The sequence below is a fragment of the Aspergillus uvarum genome (assembly GCF_003184745.1).
Source record: "Aspergillus uvarum CBS 121591 unplaced genomic scaffold BO82scaffold_95, whole genome shotgun sequence".
NCBI classification, from domain to species: domain Eukaryota; kingdom Fungi; phylum Ascomycota; class Eurotiomycetes; order Eurotiales; family Aspergillaceae; genus Aspergillus; species Aspergillus uvarum.
Genome location: NW_020291392.1, coordinates 57,883 through 79,651, shown reverse-complemented (window position 1 = coordinate 79,651; position 21,769 = coordinate 57,883). Strand labels below are relative to the sequence as shown.

The 21,769-nt window shown below is 53.2% G+C and overlaps 12 protein-coding genes across 12 annotated transcripts; 5 read left to right on the top strand and 7 right to left on the bottom strand.

Annotated features, from left to right (window-relative positions):
- Positions 1-636: 636 nt before the first annotated feature.
- On the top strand, positions 637-2,239 carry BO82DRAFT_369664 (GTR/RAG family Ras-related GTP-binding protein; the record flags this gene model as incomplete). Its single annotated transcript, XM_025637175.1, has 5 exons — positions 637-642; positions 1,034-1,140; positions 1,194-1,295; positions 1,346-2,029; positions 2,086-2,239. The coding sequence occupies 5 exons, from the start codon at positions 637-639 to the stop codon at positions 2,237-2,239; spliced, it is 1,053 nt and encodes a 350-aa protein (XP_025486293.1).
- Positions 2,240-2,803: 564 nt separating this feature from the next.
- Positions 2,804-4,134, top strand: BO82DRAFT_359467 (putative heme/steroid binding domain protein). The gene is made up of 2 exons (XM_025636586.1): positions 2,804-3,239; positions 3,311-4,134. Exons 1-2 carry the CDS (start codon positions 2,988-2,990, stop codon positions 3,860-3,862), a joined length of 804 nt encoding a protein of 267 aa, XP_025486292.1. The 5' UTR covers positions 2,804-2,987; the 3' UTR covers positions 3,863-4,134.
- A 113-nt stretch (positions 4,135-4,247) lies between these two features.
- On the bottom strand, positions 4,248-5,026 carry BO82DRAFT_217451 (40S ribosomal protein eS25). Its single transcript, XM_025630751.1, has 4 exons — positions 4,987-5,026; positions 4,847-4,880; positions 4,405-4,623; positions 4,248-4,313 (listed from the first exon to the last, which is right to left on the bottom strand). Exons 1-4 carry the CDS (start codon positions 4,987-4,989, stop codon positions 4,291-4,293), a joined length of 279 nt encoding a protein of 92 aa, XP_025486291.1. The 5' UTR covers positions 4,990-5,026; the 3' UTR covers positions 4,248-4,290.
- Positions 5,027-5,382: 356 nt separating this feature from the next.
- Positions 5,383-7,465, bottom strand: BO82DRAFT_359466 (WD40 repeat domain-containing protein). Its single transcript, XM_025636585.1, has 3 exons — positions 7,093-7,465; positions 6,213-7,042; positions 5,383-6,160 (listed from the first exon to the last, which is right to left on the bottom strand). The coding sequence occupies exons 1-3, from the start codon at positions 7,112-7,114 to the stop codon at positions 5,543-5,545; spliced, it is 1,470 nt and encodes a 489-aa protein (XP_025486290.1). The 5' UTR covers positions 7,115-7,465; the 3' UTR covers positions 5,383-5,542.
- A 167-nt stretch (positions 7,466-7,632) lies between these two features.
- On the top strand, positions 7,633-9,669 carry BO82DRAFT_347876 (tRNA-dihydrouridine synthase family protein). The gene is made up of 2 exons (XM_025633808.1): positions 7,633-7,959; positions 8,045-9,669. Exons 1-2 carry the CDS (start codon positions 7,792-7,794, stop codon positions 9,500-9,502), a joined length of 1,626 nt encoding a protein of 541 aa, XP_025486289.1. The 5' UTR covers positions 7,633-7,791; the 3' UTR covers positions 9,503-9,669.
- Positions 9,665-10,726, bottom strand: BO82DRAFT_359464 (CENP-X/MHF2 family protein). The gene is made up of 2 exons (XM_025636584.1): positions 9,915-10,726; positions 9,665-9,830 (listed from the first exon to the last, which is right to left on the bottom strand). The coding sequence occupies exons 1-2, from the start codon at positions 10,641-10,643 to the stop codon at positions 9,783-9,785; spliced, it is 777 nt and encodes a 258-aa protein (XP_025486288.1). The 5' UTR covers positions 10,644-10,726; the 3' UTR covers positions 9,665-9,782.
- A 1,293-nt stretch (positions 10,727-12,019) lies between these two features.
- BO82DRAFT_427089 (MIF domain protein) lies at positions 12,020-13,531 on the bottom strand (the record flags this gene model as incomplete). Its single annotated transcript, XM_025640380.1, has 3 exons — positions 12,020-12,035; positions 12,499-13,016; positions 13,097-13,531. 3 exons carry the CDS (start codon positions 13,529-13,531, stop codon positions 12,020-12,022), a joined length of 969 nt encoding a protein of 322 aa, XP_025486287.1.
- A 259-nt stretch (positions 13,532-13,790) lies between these two features.
- BO82DRAFT_261763 (DUF504 domain-containing protein) lies at positions 13,791-14,225 on the bottom strand (the record flags this gene model as incomplete). The annotated part of the gene is made up of 2 exons (XM_025630934.1): positions 13,791-14,062; positions 14,123-14,225. Coding segments are annotated over 2 exons (375 nt in total), but the record flags the coding sequence as incomplete, so codon positions are not given.
- Positions 14,226-15,195: 970 nt separating this feature from the next.
- BO82DRAFT_379086 (MIND complex subunit MTW1) lies at positions 15,196-16,426 on the top strand (the record flags this gene model as incomplete). Its single annotated transcript, XM_025637667.1, has 3 exons — positions 15,196-15,249; positions 15,397-15,723; positions 15,800-16,426. 3 exons carry the CDS (start codon positions 15,196-15,198, stop codon positions 16,424-16,426), a joined length of 1,008 nt encoding a protein of 335 aa, XP_025486285.1.
- A 103-nt stretch (positions 16,427-16,529) lies between these two features.
- BO82DRAFT_297083 (dihydroorotase) lies at positions 16,530-17,978 on the bottom strand (the record flags this gene model as incomplete). The annotated part of the gene is made up of 4 exons (XM_025631932.1): positions 16,530-17,011; positions 17,090-17,543; positions 17,679-17,758; positions 17,924-17,978. 4 exons carry the CDS (start codon positions 17,976-17,978, stop codon positions 16,530-16,532), a joined length of 1,071 nt encoding a protein of 356 aa, XP_025486284.1.
- A 450-nt stretch (positions 17,979-18,428) lies between these two features.
- Positions 18,429-20,134, bottom strand: BO82DRAFT_217198 (intradiol ring-cleavage dioxygenase). Its single transcript, XM_025630748.1, has one exon. The coding sequence runs from the start codon at positions 19,769-19,771 to the stop codon at positions 18,656-18,658; it is 1,116 nt and encodes a 371-aa protein (XP_025486283.1). The 5' UTR covers positions 19,772-20,134; the 3' UTR covers positions 18,429-18,655.
- On the top strand, positions 20,035-20,434 carry BO82DRAFT_359457 (uncharacterized protein). The gene has a single exon (XM_025636583.1). The coding sequence runs from the start codon at positions 20,170-20,172 to the stop codon at positions 20,329-20,331; it is 162 nt and encodes a 53-aa protein (XP_025486282.1). The 5' UTR covers positions 20,035-20,169; the 3' UTR covers positions 20,332-20,434.
- The last annotated feature ends 1,335 nt before the right edge of the window (positions 20,435-21,769 follow it).

Sequence of the window (21,769 nt, the reverse complement as noted above, 5' to 3'; positions counted from 1 at the left end):
CTCTGCCTTAACCGATCTGCTTCACCTCGCTGATATCCTCGCTGCCCGTCTGAGCATCCAGACCATTTGCTTAAGTAAATTTACCGAGAACACGAGGCGGTATTCTTGCTAAGACTCCTCTAAAATCACACACGCGACACTCATTGCTTCCCAAGCACTGCCCGCTTATACTATCCGCTGCCGGATGGTGGATTCAACTGACCTCTCCGTTCTGTGACCTCCTCTTGCCTTCTGCTCTACTGAACCATTGCGCCAATCATGGACATCATCAACTGCTGAAGTCTCGCTTTTCTTCTGCATATCCCACTTTCGACGTGCTTAGTCCACACTTTATAGTCCCCGTCGTCACCTGACCAGCTTCAAGTCCGAGTTCGGGTTTATTGGCTGTACACGCGCACTTTGACTCGGTAGATGCATGGATTGCCCCAATCTCATCTTCTCCTCTGTGACAGACATAAGGACTTACTCGGCTGATTTATCTACCGCTTCTTCGCCTCGACTGTCTATTCAACTGTGGTGGGTGCAGATCGACACTCCTTTCCTCGTTAGATGTGCAATATTTGACCTGGAAGTTGGTCTAACTATCTATACAGTGATCTATTCCATTAATCAGCCATCGATAACGGCTACTGCAGTATGGAGGTACGAATTTTTCTTTGTGTTTGAGGATTCTCTCTACCTTACCTCGAAGTGTCATCCATGACGAGACTTCTTGCTCCCAAATTGGTTCATGTTCTCCTGTGATATATCCCGAAGCCCTACGCATGTGTTGGTCAGCACATAGATGGGTAGTCATGGAGAGAATCCTGACTGCTCAGAGTGCTGTGTAACTGTGTGACTGTCGGATAGAAGCACGTGACCATCTTAAATGTGACCGTGGTGTGGTGGCTTAAAGTATGGTTCAAGGCCATTGCTATCTTTTTTGCATCCTTGCCTTGTGGTTCTTATGGCTCCTGCCTGGCTCGGAAACGTCTTTGCATCATGCTTGCATCTGAATCGTCTTCAATCATCAAGCTAATAGCATATGTTGCAGGGTACTAGCCAATTCTTGCCTGAACAGGTTCAGGCCAAGAATGGTCAGCTTTCGACAAGCAAACCGCAAGATGCTAAGCCTCGTCTCATGCTAATGGGTCTCCGTCGGTGGGTGTTAGTTCTCTGTGGATTTCCCTAGCATGAACCCTAATCCTCTACAGGAGCGGCAAATCGTCCATTGCTAGCGTTGTGTTCCATAAGATGCCCCCAAATGAAACGCTCTTCCTTGAGTCGACCACTCGGATACAAAAAGATTCGATCCAGTAAGCGATTGATTTAGCGCATAGTCTGACTCTGCTGACGCGCTCAAAAGCTCTTTCATGGATTTCCAGGTCTGGGACTTTCCCGGTCAGCTCGAGTATCTGGAGCCATCTTTCGATCTCGAAAATATTTTCGGGAGTCTTGGGGCACTGGTTTGGGTCATTGATGCTCAGGATGACTACCTGGACTCTGTTGCACGTCTCAACCGTACCATATTGACCGTGCAGCAATACTACCCCAATATCAATATCGAAGTCTTCATCCACAAAGTGGATGGACTTTCCGACGAGTACCGCACAGACACCTTCCAAGACATTGTACAGCTGATCTCCGACGAGCTGAGCGATGCCGGATATGAAAATGCTCCGGTTCACTACTACCTAACCTCTATCTACGATTATTCAGTCTTTGAGGCTTTCAGTAAAGTCATCCAAAAGCTCATTCCTAACCTCTCGACTCTGGAGAACTTGATCAACACGCTCGCCAACAACTGTGGCTTCGAAAAGACTTATCTATTCGATGTCTTGAGTAAAATATACATTGCATCCGACACTCGTCCCGTTGATATGTCATGCTACGAGATGTGCTCGGATTATATCGATGTGATTGTGGATATCTCTGAGCTGTATTCCTGGGACCATCCAGATCGCAAACCTAAGGGTGAACAAAACCAAGAGGCTGAGAGCCATGTGGTACTGCATGATGAAACAATGATACACTTGATGGAGATGAACAAGTATGCTACCTAGATTCACGGACAGAGATAAGGCGATGGTGACTAACATCTGCTAGATATTTGTGCCTGGTTTCAGTGATTCGCAATCCAGAGTCCAAGAGCAAAAAGGGCCTTATTGACATGAACTGCCGGACCTTCCAAGAAGCCCTTAATGATGTGTTCTCTCGCAGCTGGGAGCAGGAGCAGGAACAGGAGCAGGAGCAATTATAACTTGATTGTTTGGATTGGGGCTGTATTTGATGCTGGATTTTGGTCATGGCCGATTTGTATCTATGTAATATCGTCTTCACTTTACTCGTGCTTGAAGCTCCTGTCGGATTGTTCATGAGTAGCTGGATGATTGCCAGGTCAACACACGGTTTATGTAGAGCTGTTTGGAGAAGGACCTCCGGTAGTAATCACTTGAGGCATTCAAGCATGGGCAGGACTGGTAGCCTAGTGTGGAAACGAATATATATCAAAAACATCCTTCCGAGGGGACCGAAAGATGACGGCGATTGAGATTAGAATCCCTGTTGCCTGTAATCGGCCCAATATATGTTTTCGAATACGAACATGTTCGTGCGCCACGTATTCCCCGTGGCAGACATGCGATGACTGATTCTCTCCTTCCAGTAAAATCTGGCCCTTTGAAATGCATTATTAACGGGCATAAAAGTAGTGGACGAAGTGGTACTGGCAATTTCCCCAGTCACACCATTGGCGGGATGGAAACAAATCAAAACCGCGAGTGCGGAAAACAACCCGCCAAACTGGAAACCACCTGTCATAAAATCATAAGATAAAAGTTGCTCTTCCACTTCGACATCCTACTATCGCCACACCCGATTTCCTGGTGTATATTCTACTCACTCTCCCGGGACAGAGTTTCAATGGCATCGATTCAATAAATCAAAACAAACCACCAATCACCAACATACACAGACAAGAAAGCCTCCAGCGAAGACCGACCGCAACCATGGCCGAAGTCCGTCAACGCCAGAAACCCACCAACAACAAAAGCACCACCAAAGCCGGGAGCACCCACAGCAGCAAGAAAGCCAGCAGCAGCAAAAATGCCCGCGGCATCAGCATCCTCGACATCATCCGCGTGCTGGCCACGCTGGTGATCGCCTCGTGCGGTCTCTCCTACTACATGACCTCCTCGGAATCGCTCCTCTGGGGCTATCGCCCATGGTTTACCCGACTCCCCGTCCTCATGCGGTTCCTGGTGCGTATCCCCCCTTTCCCCCCTTCCATCCCACTTTTACACAAAAGCAAAATTACTAAAGGTATGAACAGCAAGGCCCCCTAACCCTAACCCCCGCGCAACTGGCCCTCTACAATGGCACCGACCCGACCCTGCCGCTGTACCTCAGCGTGAACGGCACGGTCTTCGACGTCAGCGCGAACCCGCTCGTCTACGGGCCCGGCGGCCACTACAACTTCTTCGTGGGCCGGGACGCCACCCGCGCCTTCGTGACGGGCTGTTTCCAGGAGGACCTGACCTCGGACCTGACGGGCGTCGAGGAGATGTTCATGCCCCTCGACGACCCCGCCGAGCTGGCCGCCCTGCCCTCCGGCGAGCGGAAGAAGCGCCACGAGCAGGACGTCCGCTACGCCCGGGGCCGCATCGAGCGCGCCGTCGCGCACTGGCAGGGGTTCTTCCGGAACCATAAACGGTATTTTGAGGTGGGGAGGGTGGTGGGGTTGGAGGAGGTTGCTGCTACTGCTGCTGCTGCTTCAAAGAAGGATGGTGGTGAGGGTGCTACGAGGGAGTTGTGTAAGGCGGCGAGGCAGCAGAGGCCGACGCGGAAGCAGGTGCTGGAGGCGCAGGCTGCTGGGAAGAGGTGATTTGGGGTTGTATGGTGAGGGTGTGAGGGGGTATTGTCAGTTCCATAGGTTGTATATGTATATGTTCGAGAATATTGGTCGACAGGGACAGCCGTGTTGTGCAGTTGATAGAGTGATGCCGTATCCTCCTACGCATATTCAGCCCATACCCCAAGGTACCACCCTACGACCAGGAAACAGATATTTGGAACAGATCATTTTTTGGTTGTTTTTGATTTCGAAATTGATTTCAAGCAGTCAATATTACTTGACGACTATACAAATCACTTTCCCCGTCGAAAAGCCAATCAGGATTTCATCTTTCGTCCACACAAAGATTTTCATTTCTTCAAATCCGCTTTGAGAGTTGATATCATTTCGTAGTACACACACACTTTGAAAAGTAAAAACAGGACGCGCGAGGAATTCATTTCATAGCGTCAAGACATTTACTCGGCGGTGACGGCGCGGGCTGAAGCAAAGAAAAAAAAAGTAATCCGTCAGTATTTACCTTCACAAAGAACATTGTCGAACCGAGAATGGAGAGGGAAAATGGAACATACTGTAGACGGTCATCTTGGAGTGGCTGACAACCTTCTTGATCTGGCCCTTCTCCTCGAGGTCAGCAAGGCACTGGCGGGCCAAGCTGCCGTTGATCTTGAGACGGTCGACCAGGGTGGCAACAGTGATCAGACGGTAGGACTGGACATCCTTGTTGAGGCGCTCGGCGACCTGCTTCTCAAGGACGACGGCGTGCTGGGCCTTGTCCTTAACTATATACCGAAAAAAAGTCAGTTTTCGTATGTTCGATTCAAAAACGTCTTCGCGTTGTGGGTAGTGTGAATTTCCGCATCGTTTCCATCGTCGTTCGTCGCCCTCGCTGTCGAAAACCTTGCTTTCCCTTCCCTCTTCATCTCGAATACAGGTGACCGGCGACCATTCTTTTCCATCGCATCGGGGAGAGGAGAGATGTGCTTGAGGAACGGGGGAGAGATGATAGCGTACCCTTGCCCTTGGACCACTTCTTTCTGGTAGGAGCCTGTTGCACACAGTATTAGTATTCCATCTTGTGAATTATAATATTGCAGAGGGTCGCTGGCTGCGGACTCGATATACCAAGTCGCAGACAACGCACATTAACTCACCATTTTGACGATCTGATGTAGCTGTTCGACGGAGGAGAGCTGCACAACAGAGCGAACGGCCGGAAACTTGAGTGCCCAAGTGCGAAATTCGAGTGGGGGATGACTCAGCGTCACGTGAGCTCTAACCCTAAACCCTGGACGGGCGGCCGCCGCCCTCGGTTAGCTGCGATGTCCAGGGGAGCCGCTGTCATTGGCTGCTGGCAGGCTTGCTCTGGCCTCATCTACCATCTAGATTATTCTTGGCAGTATGATGTAGATAAACTACTTCTATCATTATGGCAGGGAGGATTGGGAATGTTAGATGTCTGGTTTTATCATCGCTCGCTTTCTACTATTAGTCCAGCTGGAAACACACAAAGTCATACTACTCTGCTCAGAGACCACGCTCAATTAGAGGCTTCATATGATAACGATTAGATACTAACTATACATTGCTTATACTAGAACACGTTAAGTTGACTCCTTTCCAAAAGTCGCTCAGTCGCTCAGAAAACCGAACACAGTTTCTTAAAGCATAGATCATCATACCATAAGTCCGAATGTCCATCTATCCGAATCAACGGCTCGCCGATGGACCGGAGCTGCTCGAAGCGGGCTTGCCGCGGATTGTATTAAGGACATGGAACTGTGGCTTCTCATCAACCCCTTCAATGTAGCCAAACACATAGTCCTCCGGTGTGCCGAACCAGAACCTTGAGTCTTCATCTTCATCTGTCGACATCCACCTCGCATCGTACTTGCCGGTCTCGGTTCGAGGAATAGGAATGCGAACTGTGAGAGGTAGACTATAGGGTGACCAGTAGCGTACGGCAGAATATCCGGGATTCGCAGTGTTGATGAGTAGTTGTGCCTTGGTAGGATGCCATACCACTTGCCTGACGGCGTGTTCGTGGACCAGAGCAGACAGAAGGACCGGCGTGGACTCCAGGTCCCAGATCCAGACAATGTTTGGCCGTGTTTGGTCGACGGTGCTGAGAAGCGCGCCACTAGCACTAAACGCCATAATCATTACACCACGGGGTGGGCCAGAGATTTCCGCGTTGGCACCAAACGCCGAAGAGCTTGATGCTTCAGCATACTCTAACGTTCCGTCTTCAGTCGGTCGCTCTCGCCAGATACTGGGAGAGTTCTGTTCGATCTGGAACACGTGTGAAAGAGTTGTAGAGCAGGAGAACTGGCTTGGTCAGCATGTCAATCCAGGTAGTTCACCACAAGGTGATCCTTACAGTTGTACTCTTCAGTAGATCCACAGATCCATCCACCTTCCCAACAGCCAGAACCTCAGAGACCCCGCGCGCACTCGAAACCGGACTCCACTCGATACTTCGGACACCCAGATCAAAAGAGGTATCCGATTCCGGTAGGCCCGTATACGTTCGGAACAGCTGACCATCGGCCGTGAAGATGAGTACTCTCGTGCCCGCACTCGCAGCATCCCACACGGCGATCCACCTCCCATCCGGACTCCACTTCAGACCCTGAGCATCCACCGTCGGCAAAGTTGCCCGGCCGATCAGCTCGTACGTCCCGAACTCGTGGATCGTCAGGAGGTCAGCAGCATCTGGCTTGAGGAGAACCGCCAGCTGCCTCGTTTTCGGTCGATATCCGAACCCATTGGTGGTCGAGAACTTGGGCGCTTTGATGATCTGACTGCGGCCGGTGTCCAGCCCAAAAATGGTGATCTTGGTGTTCCACGCGTGAAAGTAGATGATCTCGTTCTCATCGCCGCCGAAGTCGATGTAGGTGGCTCCGGGCTCGATGCTCTCGATCTCCGCGTGCAGCTGCAACGAATCCAACCGCCAGACGGAGACACGGGCGTCACTGGCACACAGCAGGCGTCTCTCCGGGAGACTCATCCCTCCGTAGGAATGTGTGCTTGATGGCAAGACAGGCTTGGAGCGGGAGAATTTGAGGGATTTCGAAGCATTCTCTTTAAGCCTCACCACTTGCACTTCCTTGAAATCCGGAGAAGTGGGATTGAGATGCACCAACAATTCTTTGCCATTCAGCTGTACAACATAGTCACCATCCTCAGAAAAGGTGATGGAAGTGGATACTAGAACAATCAGTATATAGTGGTTGTCGGGGTTTTATGCCTCAACTTACCACCCGCCCCTGCGGCGTCCATTGTTGAAGATCGGTAATTTAGTAGAGTTTGGAAGCTTGGAAGCAGAGTGCAGAGATCTGGGGACTTTGAATCGACTCCCTAGACCCTGGGCATACTACCATCTGCCTACCTGAGCTTTTCGCGCTCGATACTGCCGAAGTTTTCTTTGATAAACATATCGAAGGTTTCTCCCCAAACATAAACCCACTCGCGAAAAAGCGCTAAAGCCTCGTTATTGGATTATGTAAGCTCTGGCATGATTGCCTTGCTTTAGGCACGACTGGCACATTCACAAAAGAGCAAGAAGTGTAACAGATATCAGTTGCTAGGCAGGTTCCTGACCACCTTACTCAACATTGTCCAAGAAGTAAGGATGCCTATTTTGACGATGTAATCATGCAGGTCGCCTAAAAAGTGATACGTCAATTGGGTTCATGTCGCTGGATAAGATAAGAGGAACAACCTTGTTCCGTGCCGAGATAAATTATCGGTGGAAAAAAGATGCCCGCCATCCGCTCTTGTACCCCAGGCCTCGCTATCTCGTCTCGATTGTATGCGTCTAACTTGCGACTGAAGTGTGATCGGTTATATACGTCCAAGCTTGTTGCCGCACAAATCTCAAAATAAAGCTCTTACGACTTCTTCCCCCTTGGCTGGGGCGAAACCTTTCCACTACACTCCGTCCCACCCCGCAGACAATGGCAACTCCCGAGACGGCGCCCGCGCCACAGAACAGCGTCGCGGACCAAAATGCGCCAACCCCCCTCACATCCGAACCGAAGACGAAGCTTCTCGGAAGGGACTTCTACAAGAGCATTGGGAGTCCGAAGTACATCATTGCACCCATGGTAGACCGGTCTGAATTCGTAAGCCCGCCTTAACCCCCCGGACTCGCCCGCATCTCGACGGCCTCGTTCGCCCATAATCGAAAGCTAACATGGTTGCTGCAAGGCATGGCGCATGCTCACCAGGTCCTTCTTGCCCGCAGAGGAGCAGAAGCAGATCCTCGCCTATTCCCCCATGTATCACGCCCGCCTCTTCCGCGAACAGCCCAACGTGCGCGCGCAGCACTTCCACCCGACCCGCGCCGCCGCCGGCAAGGAGGGCGACGAGTCCCTCTTCCTCGACGGCAACCCGGCCATCGACCGGCCGCTCTTCGTGCAGTTCTGCGCCAACGACCCGGATGACTTCCTCGAGGCGGCCCGCCATGTGGCGCCGTACTGCGACGCGGTGGATCTGAACCTCGGATGTCCCCAGGGGATCGCGAAGCGGGGCCACTACGGGGCGTTTCTCCAGGAGGACTGGGACTTGATCTACAAGCTGATCAACCGCCTGCACACCGAGCTCCCCATCCCGGTCACCGCCAAGTTCCGCATCCAGGAGACCAAGGAGAAGACGCTGGAGTATGCGAAGATGATCCTGTCCGCCGGCGCGAGCATCATCGCCGTGCACGGACGCCGCAGGGAGCAGAAGGGCCACAACACCGGCGTGGCGGACTGGAGCTACATCCGCTACCTGCGTGACAACCTGCCCCCGGAGACGGTCATCTTCGCCAACGGCAACAATCTGAACTACGACGACCTGGACCGCTGTCTGGAAGCCACCGGGGCCGATGCCGTGATGAGCGCCGAGGGTAATCTGTCCGATCCGTCAATATTCAGCAAGCCGCCCCCCGTCGGCAGCGAAGGCAGGGATTACTGGCGCGGCCGGGATGGGAAGGGCGGATATCGCATCGACGCCATGCTGCGCCGGTATCTGGATGTGCTCTACAAGTACGTCCTGGAGCAACCGGTCCCGGAGCGGAAGCCGCTGTATCTACCGTCCGACCTCGTGGAGGAAGAACCCGCGCAGGATTTGGAGGCCGAGGACGAGGATGGCCCACCCAAGAAGAAGCAGAAGCGCGAGAAGGGCAAGCGGGCGGCCTCCCCCAGTCTGGGGGTGATGCAGGGCCACCTCTTCCAGCTTCTCCGTCCCATGGTCTCCGTGCACACCGACGTCCGCGACGCTCTGGCCCGATCACGCCCCGGCGACATGGCCGCGTTCGAGCACGTTCTGACGCTCGTCGAGAAGGCCGTCAAGAAGGGCCTTCAGGAATACGAGGAGTTCCCCGAGCGCTTCGAGCGGTCCCCCGACGAGAAGCTGACGGGGTCCAAGGCGACGATCGCGGAATACGGCCGGCCCTTCTGGGTCTGCCAACCGCATATCCGGCCACTGCCCGAGGAGGCCGTCGAGCTTGGGGCTCTTACCGCCAAGGGGTCTGTGACCACCAAGAAGAAGCAGCCCAACGGCACGACGGACGGCGCCGTCGAGGCGCCAGCCACCCCCGTTGCCGAGGGGTCTGCCACTCCTTCGGGGGATTCGAAAACGGTGTCAGCCATGGCTACGCCCGATCCTCTGGTGAGCGGTTGAGAAATGATTTGACGTGATTTTGTTGTTGTTTTCTGGAGTACTGGGGGCAAGTCACAGCATTTATACCCACCTCGGGCATAGCTTATCGTGTTTCTATATTTTTCTTTTTGTTTTAGATCGTCTAGAGGTTAACAGTCGATAGACCAGAGTATATAAAGAGTTCTTCGCTAGTCCCAAGGTTCTCTACAACAGAAGGATATCAAACAAAATCAGGTATCTCGCATCACAAGCCCGTAGAACCCCAAACCAACCCCTAAACTCCATCCTTACCGAAATTCCACTAAAAATCCATAACAAGCTGCGGCGCCAACTTCTCGAGATCCTCAACCTACACAAACTCATTAGCATACACCCTTACCGAAAGCCCCAGCTCAGCACGTGAAGCTGAAGAAAGAAAGCGGGACAAACAAACCTCCAGAAACCCATCTCCAACACTAGCGCCCTCGCCGACGGCCTCGCGGCGCTCGAACGCGGCCCGCGCCAGCGCCTCCCGCACAAACACATCCACGTACTTGGCGACGACCGTGTTGGCGTCCTTGGCCATCTTGGTCTTCGGGTGCTGGAAGTGGTGGTGCAGCAGCCGCGTCAGCAGCTTGGCGGGGATGACGGGCTCGCGCGTGACGATGTCGTCGGCGGGGTCGGTGGTGTGCGTGATCTCCGCGAGGATGTAGTCGGGTTCGGGTTCCGGGGAGGGGGAGGCCGGGGTATTGGTGTCATTGTTGTGGTTATTGTTGGAGGTGGTGGAGGTTTGGGAGGCAGACGCGGAAGGCGTCGGGGAGGTTGAGTTCGAGCGGGTGGGGGATGTTCTTCGCCGTTTGTTTCGCGGGTTGGAGGGGTTCGCTTCTGCGTCGGAGGCGGAGGGTTCTGTGTCGGAGGGAGGAGGTGGGGGGAGGGTGGCTTTTTTGGTAGGCTTGGAGGTGGTGGGTTGGCGGGTTCTGGAGGAGGATGCTGTGGTGGTGTTCTTGCGTGTTGGGTTGGGTTTAGTGGAATTCGAGGATGCTGTGGTGGTGGCTTTGGATCTGGGCTTGGATGATGATGACGATGTTGCTGCTGCTGGGGCTGGGGCGGATGCGGAGGCCCGGCTTGGAGATTTGAACGGCAGTCTGCGCCGTTTCTGTGTAGGCTGTGTCTCGGGTGGCATCTTGTTGACGGTGTTGATGTCAAAGTAGCGCCAGCTAACCTTTGTTTACTCGTCAGCTTATTTTTGAAGGTGGTTTGTTCTAGTAGTGGTGGTTGAGATGCGGAGTGTCGTTGCGGAACACGTGCGTCGCGGAACTAAACGCGAGGTCATGTGATACTATCACGATCACTTCTGTTCGGAATGGCAGGCTTTACTAGACGTTAATCCTCAGAATTTTTCGAAAGGTCATGTTCTTCAGAGTTGCATTAGAAGTCTACAAGTATCTATTTGCGAATTGCATTTCATAGCTGATTTGGTCTTACTACTGATCTGCCGCCACTCTTGATACATATTTCCCTTTCCGGTCGATAACTATGATGCACATTCGACTGCAGACAGATAGTGACATTTGATTCACAGAATGAACCACGACTCCACGGTATGCTCTCCATGTACACGGCAAGATGAATTACTTGGAGAGTGTCTGATTTGGGCTTACGAATAAACCTATGAGGTCCCTAACAAGGCAATCATTCCAGAATTAGGTCATTACATGTTGACATAGTTCGAGAAGAGTAAACAACTTCGAAGAGATAACCCTCGAGGACACCGGCCAGCTCATCAGCAGCAAAAATTCGAATACAGAGCCTGATTCTCCTCGCCACAAAGCATGGTCCCGAGCCGTCTCAAAATCCTCTGATTCCACCTACCCCATGCAACCATCAGCTAAGTGACAAAGCTAAGATCCAGTGCCATATCTACCATCGACAATCGCTATGAAACCCATGATAGACACCCCATCACGACCGAGGCGGACTGACAACAGTAACCTTCAGCCCGGATCTCACCAGAATATCCCTCGAATGCGCCTAGTCCACCCCGAACAAGCCCGAGTTGAACCGACACGACCAGAGCCTTCCCAAGTCGATCCCCTCGGCACGGAGTTTCTCGAGCTGTTTCTTCAGATCTGCGACCGCAAGCTCGGTGTTTCCCAGCAGAATGTCGACGGGCGAGGTGGCGGTCCCATAGCTGAAGGAGGTAAAGAGACAGACGATCCAGTGCTGATGTCCGCCGCTGGGCTCGTAGTCGCCGTGCTGCGGCGGAATGATGAGGGCAGTGCCTTCGGGCAAGCGGACTCTGCGCGGACCGGCCTCGCCTGTGACGACCACTTCGGTGTTGAGCGCATTGTAGTCTTGACAGTGGGTACGGTAGGCGAAGTAGGCATTGGGATACTGGAGGTGATGGAGTCATGTCAGTGACTTGGCCAGGGTGAGATGGGAGGCTTGGGAGCATACTTTGTCTCGGAACTGTTTAGCAATTCCCTTGCCCCAAGCGCCTTGACAGTTGCAAGAGTCTAGATTCATCAGGATCAGATACTTTACTCCCAGGAGCACGACTTACGAATCAGTGCCGCTCCATCGGGAGCATTGAATAGATTGCCTTCTATTTCCAGGATCCGTCCTTGGCCATATTCTGGTTCCATGTCGCGTAGTTGGATCGTTAGAATTTACGAATGAGAGTTATCATAAACTAAGATTGGAAGGACAAGGTTGGTAGTGAAAGGAAAGTCATTGAGAGTTAAGGTAGAATGAGCTAAAAGAGAGGAAGAAACGGGTTTGATATTGGACCCCACTCAGTACAGCAGAACTACAAACAGAAAGGAAAGACAGCCAAACCAAGACAGAACCACAAGAAAATCACAGTGCCAATCTGAAAATCAATACAGACAAAGAGCCAAGCCAACGACTGCATTCACCGCTGGTCATTACCATTGTCCACTGGTTCAGGTTGATCTGCATCCTCACGGACTACAGAAGAAAGAGAGCTTCTCGCCTTAGTGGTTGACCTGGACCTGGACCTGGACTTGAACTTGAACTTCTTCCTCTCTTTAGAGCCCTCGCTCTCGTGAGACTGATTCTCGGTCATTGATGCTGGCGACTTCTTATCACTGAAATTCCACGAGGATGTTGTGGCCACGGAGATCGGAGCACTCTGGGTGCTACCGGATTTCAACTTTCGGCTCACAGTTCGAGAGATAGTTCTAAAAATCCCCGTGCCACGCTCCAGGTTTGCCAGCTGACCCATCACAGTCACTCCATTGGTTGCGAGGTTCTCTTCCGGCATCGGAATGTATAAGATGATGCCGCGGTTCGGCGCGATGTTTAGGATCTTCTGGAGCTCAATCTGAATCAAGATGGTGCTGCGGAGATTCATAATAGGCGCTATGAGAAACGGCAATGCAAACACCTTCATCAGGTACGCCGGTGTGTTTGAGTTCCCGAAGTAAACACAAGCATCTTGCTGAATTGTGGTCATGATGAAGACCTCGGGCTTTTCAAGAATCTGTGCCATCTTGGTTGAGATCGTCGACGCCAGTGTGTCATCGTCCTTGACCTGAGGTTGATATCAGTCTCCAGTCCATATTCGACTACCATATCCTCCGGCAAAGCAACAAGGACCAGTCGAATGCTTACCCTGGTATTGATCTTGACCTCAACGACAGTCACGGATTCGTGAGTAATCCGAGTCCTCGGGGAGGTCACCAGACCCCTGATGTTGAACATCTCCTCAAAGTATTGACTTTTGGGACGCAGCACAGACTCTCCTTCGATACTCTTCCGTTCGAGATGAGTCGGCTTCACATCGGCAGGCGCACCGGGCTTGATGGGATACATCGGATGTTCATCGTCGTCCTTCTCCTCGAGGAACATGGAAGGCCTGACAGGCGCCCTATCCAGCTTATTCTTCTGCTTCAAGGTCGCCTCGGAGATGGTTCTCGCACCAAGCGCTTGGAATGCCATGGGCGATTGGAGCACAGGAACCGTGGGGGAGGTACTCGAAGAGGACGTAGAGGGACCGCTGTGTCTCTTGCGGAAGGAGAACTCGAATCGACGACGTCTTGGAGTCATTGTGCTGCAGGATAAGATTATCAGCCCAAGTGAACCGACAAACCGTCCTTGAGTCTGACTATTGATGGATGACCTTGCACAAGTACGCACGAGTAAACAGGAGGTTGAATTATGCTGCAGGATGCCAATGCAGATACTCTACGAAGCCCGGGCTACTCGTCCTAGTATGGAAGGAGCTATGAAGCACACGCGAAGAGGGAAGGTGGCTTCCTTACATCGACTTTGGGATATTTCTGTGTAATCCGACAAGCTATTCCATTCAACTAAGAAAGCCCAGATAGTCAAAGGCCGAGTTCCCACTACAGAAGACCTTATCAATCCTCCTCCTTCTATCCCAAACAATCTCTCCATCTGACCGACGCTTGATATGGAGGATCCGATGTTGGGGGATGAACTCATCGTGCGTCGTCTCGCGCTTCCACGTATTGAAGCTGGCTTCAAGGCGTCCTTCGAACCGGTCCTCATACACAATCACGAAATCATCGCTGTCGTAATCCGGATCCCAAATTAAGCGATTGATGACATCTTCATCTTAAAGCATCAGTATGACTTTGCCCATCGGATGATGGACTCGGTTCACATGGGACGTACCTGCAGCAGGGCGTAATCGATTCTCCACCGTCGCGGGTTTCTTGGGGATTTGGCGGGCGTGAATGGGCTTCTCTTGGAGGATGAGGGTTGCGACTCTCTCTGGAGAGCTTCGTCGAGATGAACTACTTCTTTTTTCCGACAGAGAAGGCAATGAAGGTGGAATGTCCATAGTAGGAAGGACGTGTGAGATTTGCTCGGGAGCTGGAAGAGCCATGATTAACTGCATATATGTACAGCTTCTAAGGACGAAAGAGGTTTGTATTAGAGTACTGATCTGACTGGTACGGTTACGACAGCGGAAGCTGGTTTTTTAATGATGAGTATGGATGTTGATGACGATGGGATCTGAATCCTGTCTAGGCAGCCTTCAGGCGGCATACAAATCTCACGTTAGCTGGTTAGCTGGAGGCGAACTGTCAGTCAGCAGTGAAGGACGGAGTTAGTGATACGCCATGATTTAGGGCCGCAAATTCAAGGGATTTCTTGGTTTCACTTGGAGCCTATGGCTGGCTCGGTTCTTCGTACTGGTGACTCAAACCGTTGGTGGCGGAGCAGCTGACGGCACGAGTAAATGCTACATGACTCACGGCACGGTACCACGATATTGGCAAAGGGGTCAGGAAACATTGGAAAGAATAGAGAGAGCCTGGCTGGAATGTGCGAACCTGATCTCCAACTGTATCGATGGAGATTGAAGATGTTGGCCCCCGATAGGGAGTTGGAGCCCCCGGCTGCCCGATTCGATTAGCCCTTGACGCGCTTGAGAAACAGGTCACTCAATACTATTCAACTTGAAATCAGAATTTGTGGATGGCAAGGATAGTCTCAGTATCATGTCCGAGACCATCTCTCATCCAATCTCATCGCAGTGAGGCCCTGAAAAAGGTCTTCCCGTGTAGACAAGAGGTAGAGTAGAAGTAGTTGAGCCCGCTGTTCCTCCACCCGCACCTCTCCGCCGCATCTTGCGCGCGCCGCGCCTGACGCGTCCACCCGCAAGAAACCAAGACACAACCCATCATCAACATCTCTCTTTCCTCCACCCTCGCAGCAGATAGTGCGCCTACCTGCCAACCATGACAGACGCCACCACCTCCTTGCTCACCGAGCATTTCAGCTACACCCCTCTAGTAAGCAGAGGATCCCTTCATCCCCACCCCGCAAAAACACCCCCATCTGCAGCATTTCGTATTGCGATACGCGCGCGCGCACCACCAAAACCTCCATCCCACCCGCATCAAACCCATCGCTGACCTCACACCCCTCCACCAATCCAGTCCCTCATCGACGACATAATCAACTCGATCAACAATCTCATCTACCAAGCCATCTCCAGCCTCGAAACGGGCCTCCTCAACACCCCGCCCGAACGCCTCGGGTTTGCGCACGCCGCCAACGAGTCCACGATCCCGGACACCGACGAGGATGGCAACGTGATCTACCCGGAAGCGCAGCTCGAGATTGAGAATGGCCTGCACCAGCTGGAAACGCTCTTGGAGGCGACCGTCGACAAGACGTTCGATAAGTTCGAGCTGTTTGTCCTGCGGAACACGTTCAAGGTCCCCGAGGACCTTATGGGTTGGATCCGGTTGAAGCATTATGAGGTAGGAGTTTTACTCTCCGTTCGTCTGGAGTATCACTTCACTGTCATTGCTAATGTTTGAAATGAAATAAAAATAGAATATCGACCTGCATCCGCCGGAGGATGCGCCCACGCCGGACACGATCGCCGCACAGCGAAAGAAGCTCCTCGAGACCAAGAAGTTGAATCGGGCTCTGAAGCAGGAGAGCGCCCAGAACGAGGCAGTCATTGCGCAGTTACGGCAGATTTTGTCGACTAATGGACCGAAACCGGATACTACGAAAGCGGGCGACGAGGCGGCACCATCAGCAACAGCAAACACGACGAAAGATCTGGACCTGTCGTTCCTGACGTCGAGCGCTGCGGCGCGCCAGTTGCGCGTCGGGGCTGTGGCCGGGCCCAATACGCAGCACACGCCCATCACCACGAATACTACGTTTATCCTGTCGCAACTGCCCGCGCTGCAGGCGCTAATTAAAGAGCTCCGGCCCAAGTTGGCTACGCTGCAGCAGTCAGAGAATCAGATGGAGGTAGACTCCAAGGCCGACGCGAGACGCGAATACATTGAGAGCAGAGTCAGGTTGCACCTGGAACGCTCCGGGCAGCTGGCTGCGGGGAATGAAGTGAACCCGGTGCTTACGGGCCGCAGAGTCGACATTGCAGAAGCGCAGGCGCTGGAGTCTGTCATGGGGCTACTTGCGGAGGGTCAAAACAAATCCGCCTAGTGGAGATGAAAAACGAACAAAGCAGCAAGTCTTCCCAGTGATGCACGTTTTATTCGAGGGGTAGTCACTTAAAACTTGCGCAACTGATGGCGAGGCAGAATAACTATGACGACCAGGTGACGCTCCACGTCTGCTGATCCCTCCGGAAAGGCACAACATCCACCTTGTCCGATTGCAGGATGTTCGGGATCTTCTCATCCTTCTTCTCGATGACAATGAACTCCTTCTGCTCCTCGCCGATGCCATAGAACTGGCGGCCATACTTGCTCATGAACCCTTCGAGGATCTCGGGCGTGATGTCCTCCTCCTTGAGGACGCCGCTCTGGCAGGCCTGCTCGAACGCGTCGATCACGAGCTGGGTAGTGAAGGGCTGGGTGAAGACACCGGCCGCGATCTTGTCGCCGCCTCTCTTGGACACGGCGGGGTGGGGGGCGCTATCGGAGCCGAAGAAGAACTTGGGGTTGCCGGAGGCAGCCGCTCTCAGCAGCGCGTCCCGGTCCGCGGGGGTCTTGGCGACGGGCTTGCAGAAGCAGAACGGATCTCCAGCCCAGTGGTCGATGATGATAGACAAGTGATGGGCCGTAACTATATTTTGTCACCGAGGCAGTCAGCCCGACATTCTCTCTCCCAGCTTATAAAAGGGATGAGGGTCTCAATCCTCACTTGTTCCCGCCACCGTCGGCCCACACTTCTTCACGGCCTCCACCGCGGCGGCAGTGGTGCAGTGCTCCAGGATGATCCGCAGCTTGGGGAAGCGCTCATGCAGCTGCAGCAGGGTTGGGAGGAACCGCTCCTCGGCGGTGAGGACAGTCACGTCCCCCTTGGAGGGCACCTCGCCGTGCAGGTTGAGCACCATATCCTGGCGCTCCATCTCCTCGAACACCGGGTAGAACTGCGTGTAGTCGACCACGCCGGAGGAGGAGTTGGTCGTCACGCCCGCCGGGTAGCTCTTGACGCCCGTGATGCCGCGCTGCTTGGCCTCGATGATCGTCTCGGGCGTCACCGTCTCGTGCAGGTACAGGCTCATGAGGTAGTTGACGTTGGGCTCGATCGCTTCCAGACTCTTCTTATACTCGAGGGCCCGGTCCACGGTCGTGACGGGGGGGACTAGATTCGGCTGGAGGCAACAGGATGAGCAAGAAGATTAGGTTGAATGATAGGTCTCAGGTGATAAATCCTATTCTCGAAATACCATTCCATACACACCAAACAATGAACAGGGTAGGGGACACAGGAGGGTAGGTAGGTTTACCATAACAAAAACAGTATTCACACCTCCCTGTCGGATCGTAGGCGTCACAAGCTTCATCATATCGCCATCGCGCAGGTGGACTGGATCCCCACTCGTCCTAACCCATTAGCCTATGTACTATACATCCCATCCCCTCCCATGCCCAACCCAATTGAGACCGTCCATGCGGTATCCCAAAAGTATACACAGTCCAGCATGCGGGGTATCCAAAGTAGCAAAGAGTACTTAGCAACGAACGAACGCACCGTGGAAATCCGCCGAGGCGGGGAGCTTCACGCCCTGCAGCTTGGAGAGGGGCATGGCGGCGGACTGATAGTATCGTTTGGGGACGCAGATGCCAGAAGACGAAGCCGATCCAATCAATCGAGGATTGGCGATGCGCGGGCGAAGCATGAACAGACGGTCCGGGAACGAAACTTCCAATTCATGCACCTGCAAGGGGGAGGAAAAAAGAATCTCAATTGATTTGCTGCCAGGACAATCCCGCCCTTATTTTTCCCCGCCAAAATTTATCCGAGAGCGCGCCGCGTGTGGGGTGAGTGACCGCCTGGGGTTTGATTGGTTGGCTGATAAGGGAGTGGGTGGTGGTTAGTTGGTGATGTCAGCGGGTGGTGCTCCGGTTTCGGGGTGAACATTGCCGTAACCTACCTACGGTACGGTGGGCTATTTTTTGTGTTTGCTATACTGCAGTAGGTACAGTGTACCGGGGATAATGGTCCAATACTAGGGCTAGTTGGGTCAGATTGAGTAGCCACTCAAAAGGAGTACTGCATCTTATTTCTTAACACGAGTGAACTATACTTCAAGAATAATAACTAACTAGCACAGATCAACAGATTGGAAACGAGCAGATCAAGCTGGAACGATTGTTGTTGGACAAGAACAAAAAAGCAGAGCGCACAGCAACAGACAACGAAAAAGTTTGTTTTTATCTTTTCTCTCTTGCGAGATCAAGGGTAAACCCAGCGGGGTGAGCTTCAGAAGCCACCAGGCTGGCCGCTTCCACCCGGTCCACCGGAGCCGCTGGACTGGCCACCGCCGGGCGAGCTTCCGCCAGTTGAGGATGAGCTGTCATCGACAGCCTCGCCACCGCTGGAGGTATAGATGAAGCTGTAGTTGGGGTCATAGGTGGCGGAGACGTTGACGGCGATGGTGATCCATCCGAAAAGCCCATCGCTCAAGTCGTCACCAATATAGACATAGTTCAACACCGGGTCCGAGGTGGAGTTCTCCGTCTCGTCGGAAAAGACCCGGTCCTCCGCGTTGGTAGTCAGGGTGACCGTGTTCTCGCTGTACGGGGATGTGGCTTCCACCGCGTTGATCAGGTCCTGATCCCAGAAGATCTGTCCGATATGGGCCACAGTGCCTCCGGTGATCGTGTTGTTCTCCTGGACGGTCACATCCAGGTGAGCCACCATGTGGTGGTGGGTGGTGCGGCCGGAGTAGTGACCCGGGAAGAGGGTGTTGAAGGTGACGACGCCATCAGAGTCGGTCTTCTGGATACCCCGCAGGAAGGTCGCGTTGAGGTTGGAGGTGTCGGCAGTGTTGCCGTTGCCAGTGGCGACGAGGCCGGAGTAGACGCCTGTGGCGTTGCAGTTCCAGATGTCCCAGTACAGGTCGGTGATGGGCTCACAGGTCTCGACGTCGACAAACTGGCCCTCGATGGTCACAGGCACACCAGGCTGGCTCTCGCGGAGGTCCGCGCGGACGTACTCGCCTGGAACGTAGTACGGGCCCGTCTCGCCCTCGGGGTTGAGGACGCAGCTGCTGCTACTGCCAAAGATCTCGCTCTCGGATGAGTCGGCAGTGATGCCATTGCCGGTCTCGTTGTGGTTGGTGGCGAGAACCGAGGAGGTATCCCGCGCAGCGAGACGCTTGCGGTGCGAGTCAACCAGGGCTCTACGACGAGCCTCTGCACGGGCGTTCAATCCACTGCTTTCGAATCGAGCGGCGCACTTCTCGAGCCCGCGACGCATATTGGCTTTGAATTCCAGGAGCTCGGAAGCAGCACGCTTCTCTTCGTGGCCAGGATGGGCGGTAGCGAGGACCGCACCTCCAACAATGGCCAAGTTGGCAATGTTCTTGAAATGCATTTGGAGATATCGAAAAAAAAAAGCGAGGAGGCCAGAGACGAAAGGACTATGCCTAAAAGACGAGGAGGAGGAAGTCGTCACTGATGGAGTGAGAGTTGCTGCTTGTCATCTCATCTTCTGCACCGGCTTGCACACCTCTTATATAGGGTTTATCGCCATAGTGAGGTTCAAATAAAGAGCTTGCTGCAGTCCAGCTTCATCATCCCGTCTGGCTACATCGCAATCGCTATGCGGAATCAATTCCTTGATCAAAGCGACACTATACCCAGAGCTTGCACAAGTCTCTAACAAAAGACAACCAGCGGGATGAAGGCGTATGCACCCCTGCTGCTTGTTTTGGTATTGATTGGTGACCTCTCCGAGGAAGTCGCTAGATTTGATGCAATATACTCGGCGCAATGACTGATGACGAGTCCCTCCCACATGCCAAGACAAAAGGCCGTGGGGACCCTGCAATGAAGCTCACCTGCCAAGAACCACCAAGAAACATCCTAGCGATATCACTTGCCCGGACGACGCGTGTTATTAGTTTTGATCAGGGTGTGATTGGCTGTCTTTAGTCTGACGAGTGTGAAGATCTGCGCTCTAGATGGGGTCCCGGCTACATCTTTATCCGCCGTTTATCAATCACCGCCGTTGTCTGCCCTCAACCCTAGAACTATTGAGGTAGTGGCAGTAGCCCAGCATTAGGCCGACACACGGAGAATAGTCCGCCGTCTGGGCAGGATGGCGGAGGACTGGCCTGTCCCTAGGCACCGGGCTTGGTGTGCCACTGAGCTTGTGTTGCGCAATGCCAGCCCTGGATTTTGGGATGTGGCCACCAGTCCTCAAAGCGACAATACGTCAACGTCCGTGACGATTTCCATAGTAGTGCAAACCGAATCTGCTCTTGGCGCGCGGACCACATGACTGAAGGTCGGGGATCTGGGAAGCGCACTTGTGAGTTGCGGCACCTGGTCTGGTATCCTAATGGGGACAAATCCCGCTTCGATCAAGTACGGGATCTCAGCCCTTGAGGTTGAGGGACGGCGGCGCCGATCCCACGAATACACTCAAAGGGACCCGGGTGGCGGATGTTAGGGGTGATTTGGCACGGTATCAGGGAGGCACGGGATCAAATTGGGCCAATTGATTGCACCAGAGGGCGCCTCCTCGGCCTGACACCGATGGGTTTCAGGACTACGCGAAAGCGGGGAGGAGTATGCAAGTACGGAATATCCTGTGGGACGTAAGTCTTGAGCTCTGGACATGTCTGATCGCTTGCGTGCGAACAAAGGACGATGCCATAAGGCGGGTTACAGGCCGCGTGGTCGTCAAGGGTTGGGACAGGAGTAAGGTCTAGACAAGCCATTAATCCTGGAATAGACGCGTATGATCGTTTAGAGGAAGAATAGGCATTGGACAGAAACGTCCGGCCCATATCGAGAATTGTCCGAAGCGACGGAGAAATGAACTAGAATGCCGTCAACATGCCTGGAAAGTCCACCTAGAGGGAATAGATGGGAAGATTGAACGGGGGCATGTATCAACTGGTAGCTTTCCTGTAGTCATTGTGCTGGCTTCTAGTCATCGACAATGAGGAAATATACTGCGGTACTGTGGTGGCAGTGAGCTAGTATTGCCAATCAGCGAAAGATGCGAGGCGACAAGTAGTCTGTCCACTGAGTGCTCCCAAGGCGGTCCTTGGCGGAAAGATGAACGTGCAGCATCTTGGAGTGTGGACTGAGCACATGATAGAGACTGCCCAAAGCTTGACTTATACCAAAGGGGTTGAAATCTTCGTCAAGTGCGTGCACCAGTGCGTTAGACTTAAAACAAGTTAGAACCACACGAAAGGATTATCGATAACTCGATGCTGATGTCTATGTGGTAGTCCGAACCAGAGAAGGGCGAGGAAGCATAGTGTTTTGAAACAGATCTCTCCACCAAATGGCTAGCTCCCCCGGGCATGATGTAGCTATAAACCGCTCCATACCTTGGTCTTTCCACCGCAATTGT

Excerpts from the sequence above, each read along its gene's own strand:
- BO82DRAFT_359467 (XM_025636586.1), top strand. The coding sequence starts at position 2,988 with ATGGCCGAAGTCCGTCAACGCCAGAAACCCACCAACAACAAAAGCACC. Across the intron at positions 3,240-3,310 it reads CCGTCCTCATGCGGTTCCTG|CAAGGCCCCCTAACCCTAAC; the intron begins GTGCGTATCCCC and ends AGGTATGAACAG.
- BO82DRAFT_217451 (XM_025630751.1), bottom strand. Across the intron at positions 4,624-4,846 it reads GAAGTGGTCCAAGGGCAAGG|GGTATATAGTTAAGGACAAG; the intron begins GTACGCTATCAT and ends TGACTTTTTTTC. Across the intron at positions 4,314-4,404 it reads CTCCAAGATGACCGTCTACA|CCCGCGCCGTCACCGCCGAG; the intron begins GTATGTTCCATT and ends TCTTTGCTTCAG.
- BO82DRAFT_359466 (XM_025636585.1), bottom strand. The coding sequence starts at position 7,114 with ATGGACGCCGCAGGGGCGGGTG. Across the intron at positions 7,043-7,092 it reads GGACGCCGCAGGGGCGGGTG|TATCCACTTCCATCACCTTT; the intron begins GTAAGTTGAGGC and ends TGATTGTTCTAG. Across the intron at positions 6,161-6,212 it reads ATCTACTGAAGAGTACAACT|TTCTCCTGCTCTACAACTCT; the intron begins GTAAGGATCACC and ends TGACCAAGCCAG.
- BO82DRAFT_347876 (XM_025633808.1), top strand. The coding sequence starts at position 7,792 with ATGGCAACTCCCGAGACGGCGCCCGCGCCACAGAACAGCGTCGCGGAC. Across the intron at positions 7,960-8,044 it reads TGGTAGACCGGTCTGAATTC|GCATGGCGCATGCTCACCAG; the intron begins GTAAGCCCGCCT and ends GGTTGCTGCAAG.
- BO82DRAFT_359464 (XM_025636584.1), bottom strand. The coding sequence starts at position 10,643 with ATGCCACCCGAGACACAGCCTACACAGAAACGGCGCAGACTGCCGTTC. Across the intron at positions 9,831-9,914 it reads TTGGAGATGGGTTTCTGGAG|GTTGAGGATCTCGAGAAGTT; the intron begins GTTTGTTTGTCC and ends GAGTTTGTGTAG.
- BO82DRAFT_217198 (XM_025630748.1), bottom strand. The coding sequence starts at position 19,771 with ATGCATTTCAAGAACATTGCCAACTTGGCCATTGTTGGAGGTGCGGTC.
- BO82DRAFT_359457 (XM_025636583.1), top strand. The coding sequence starts at position 20,170 with ATGACTGATGACGAGTCCCTCCCACATGCCAAGACAAAAGGCCGTGGG.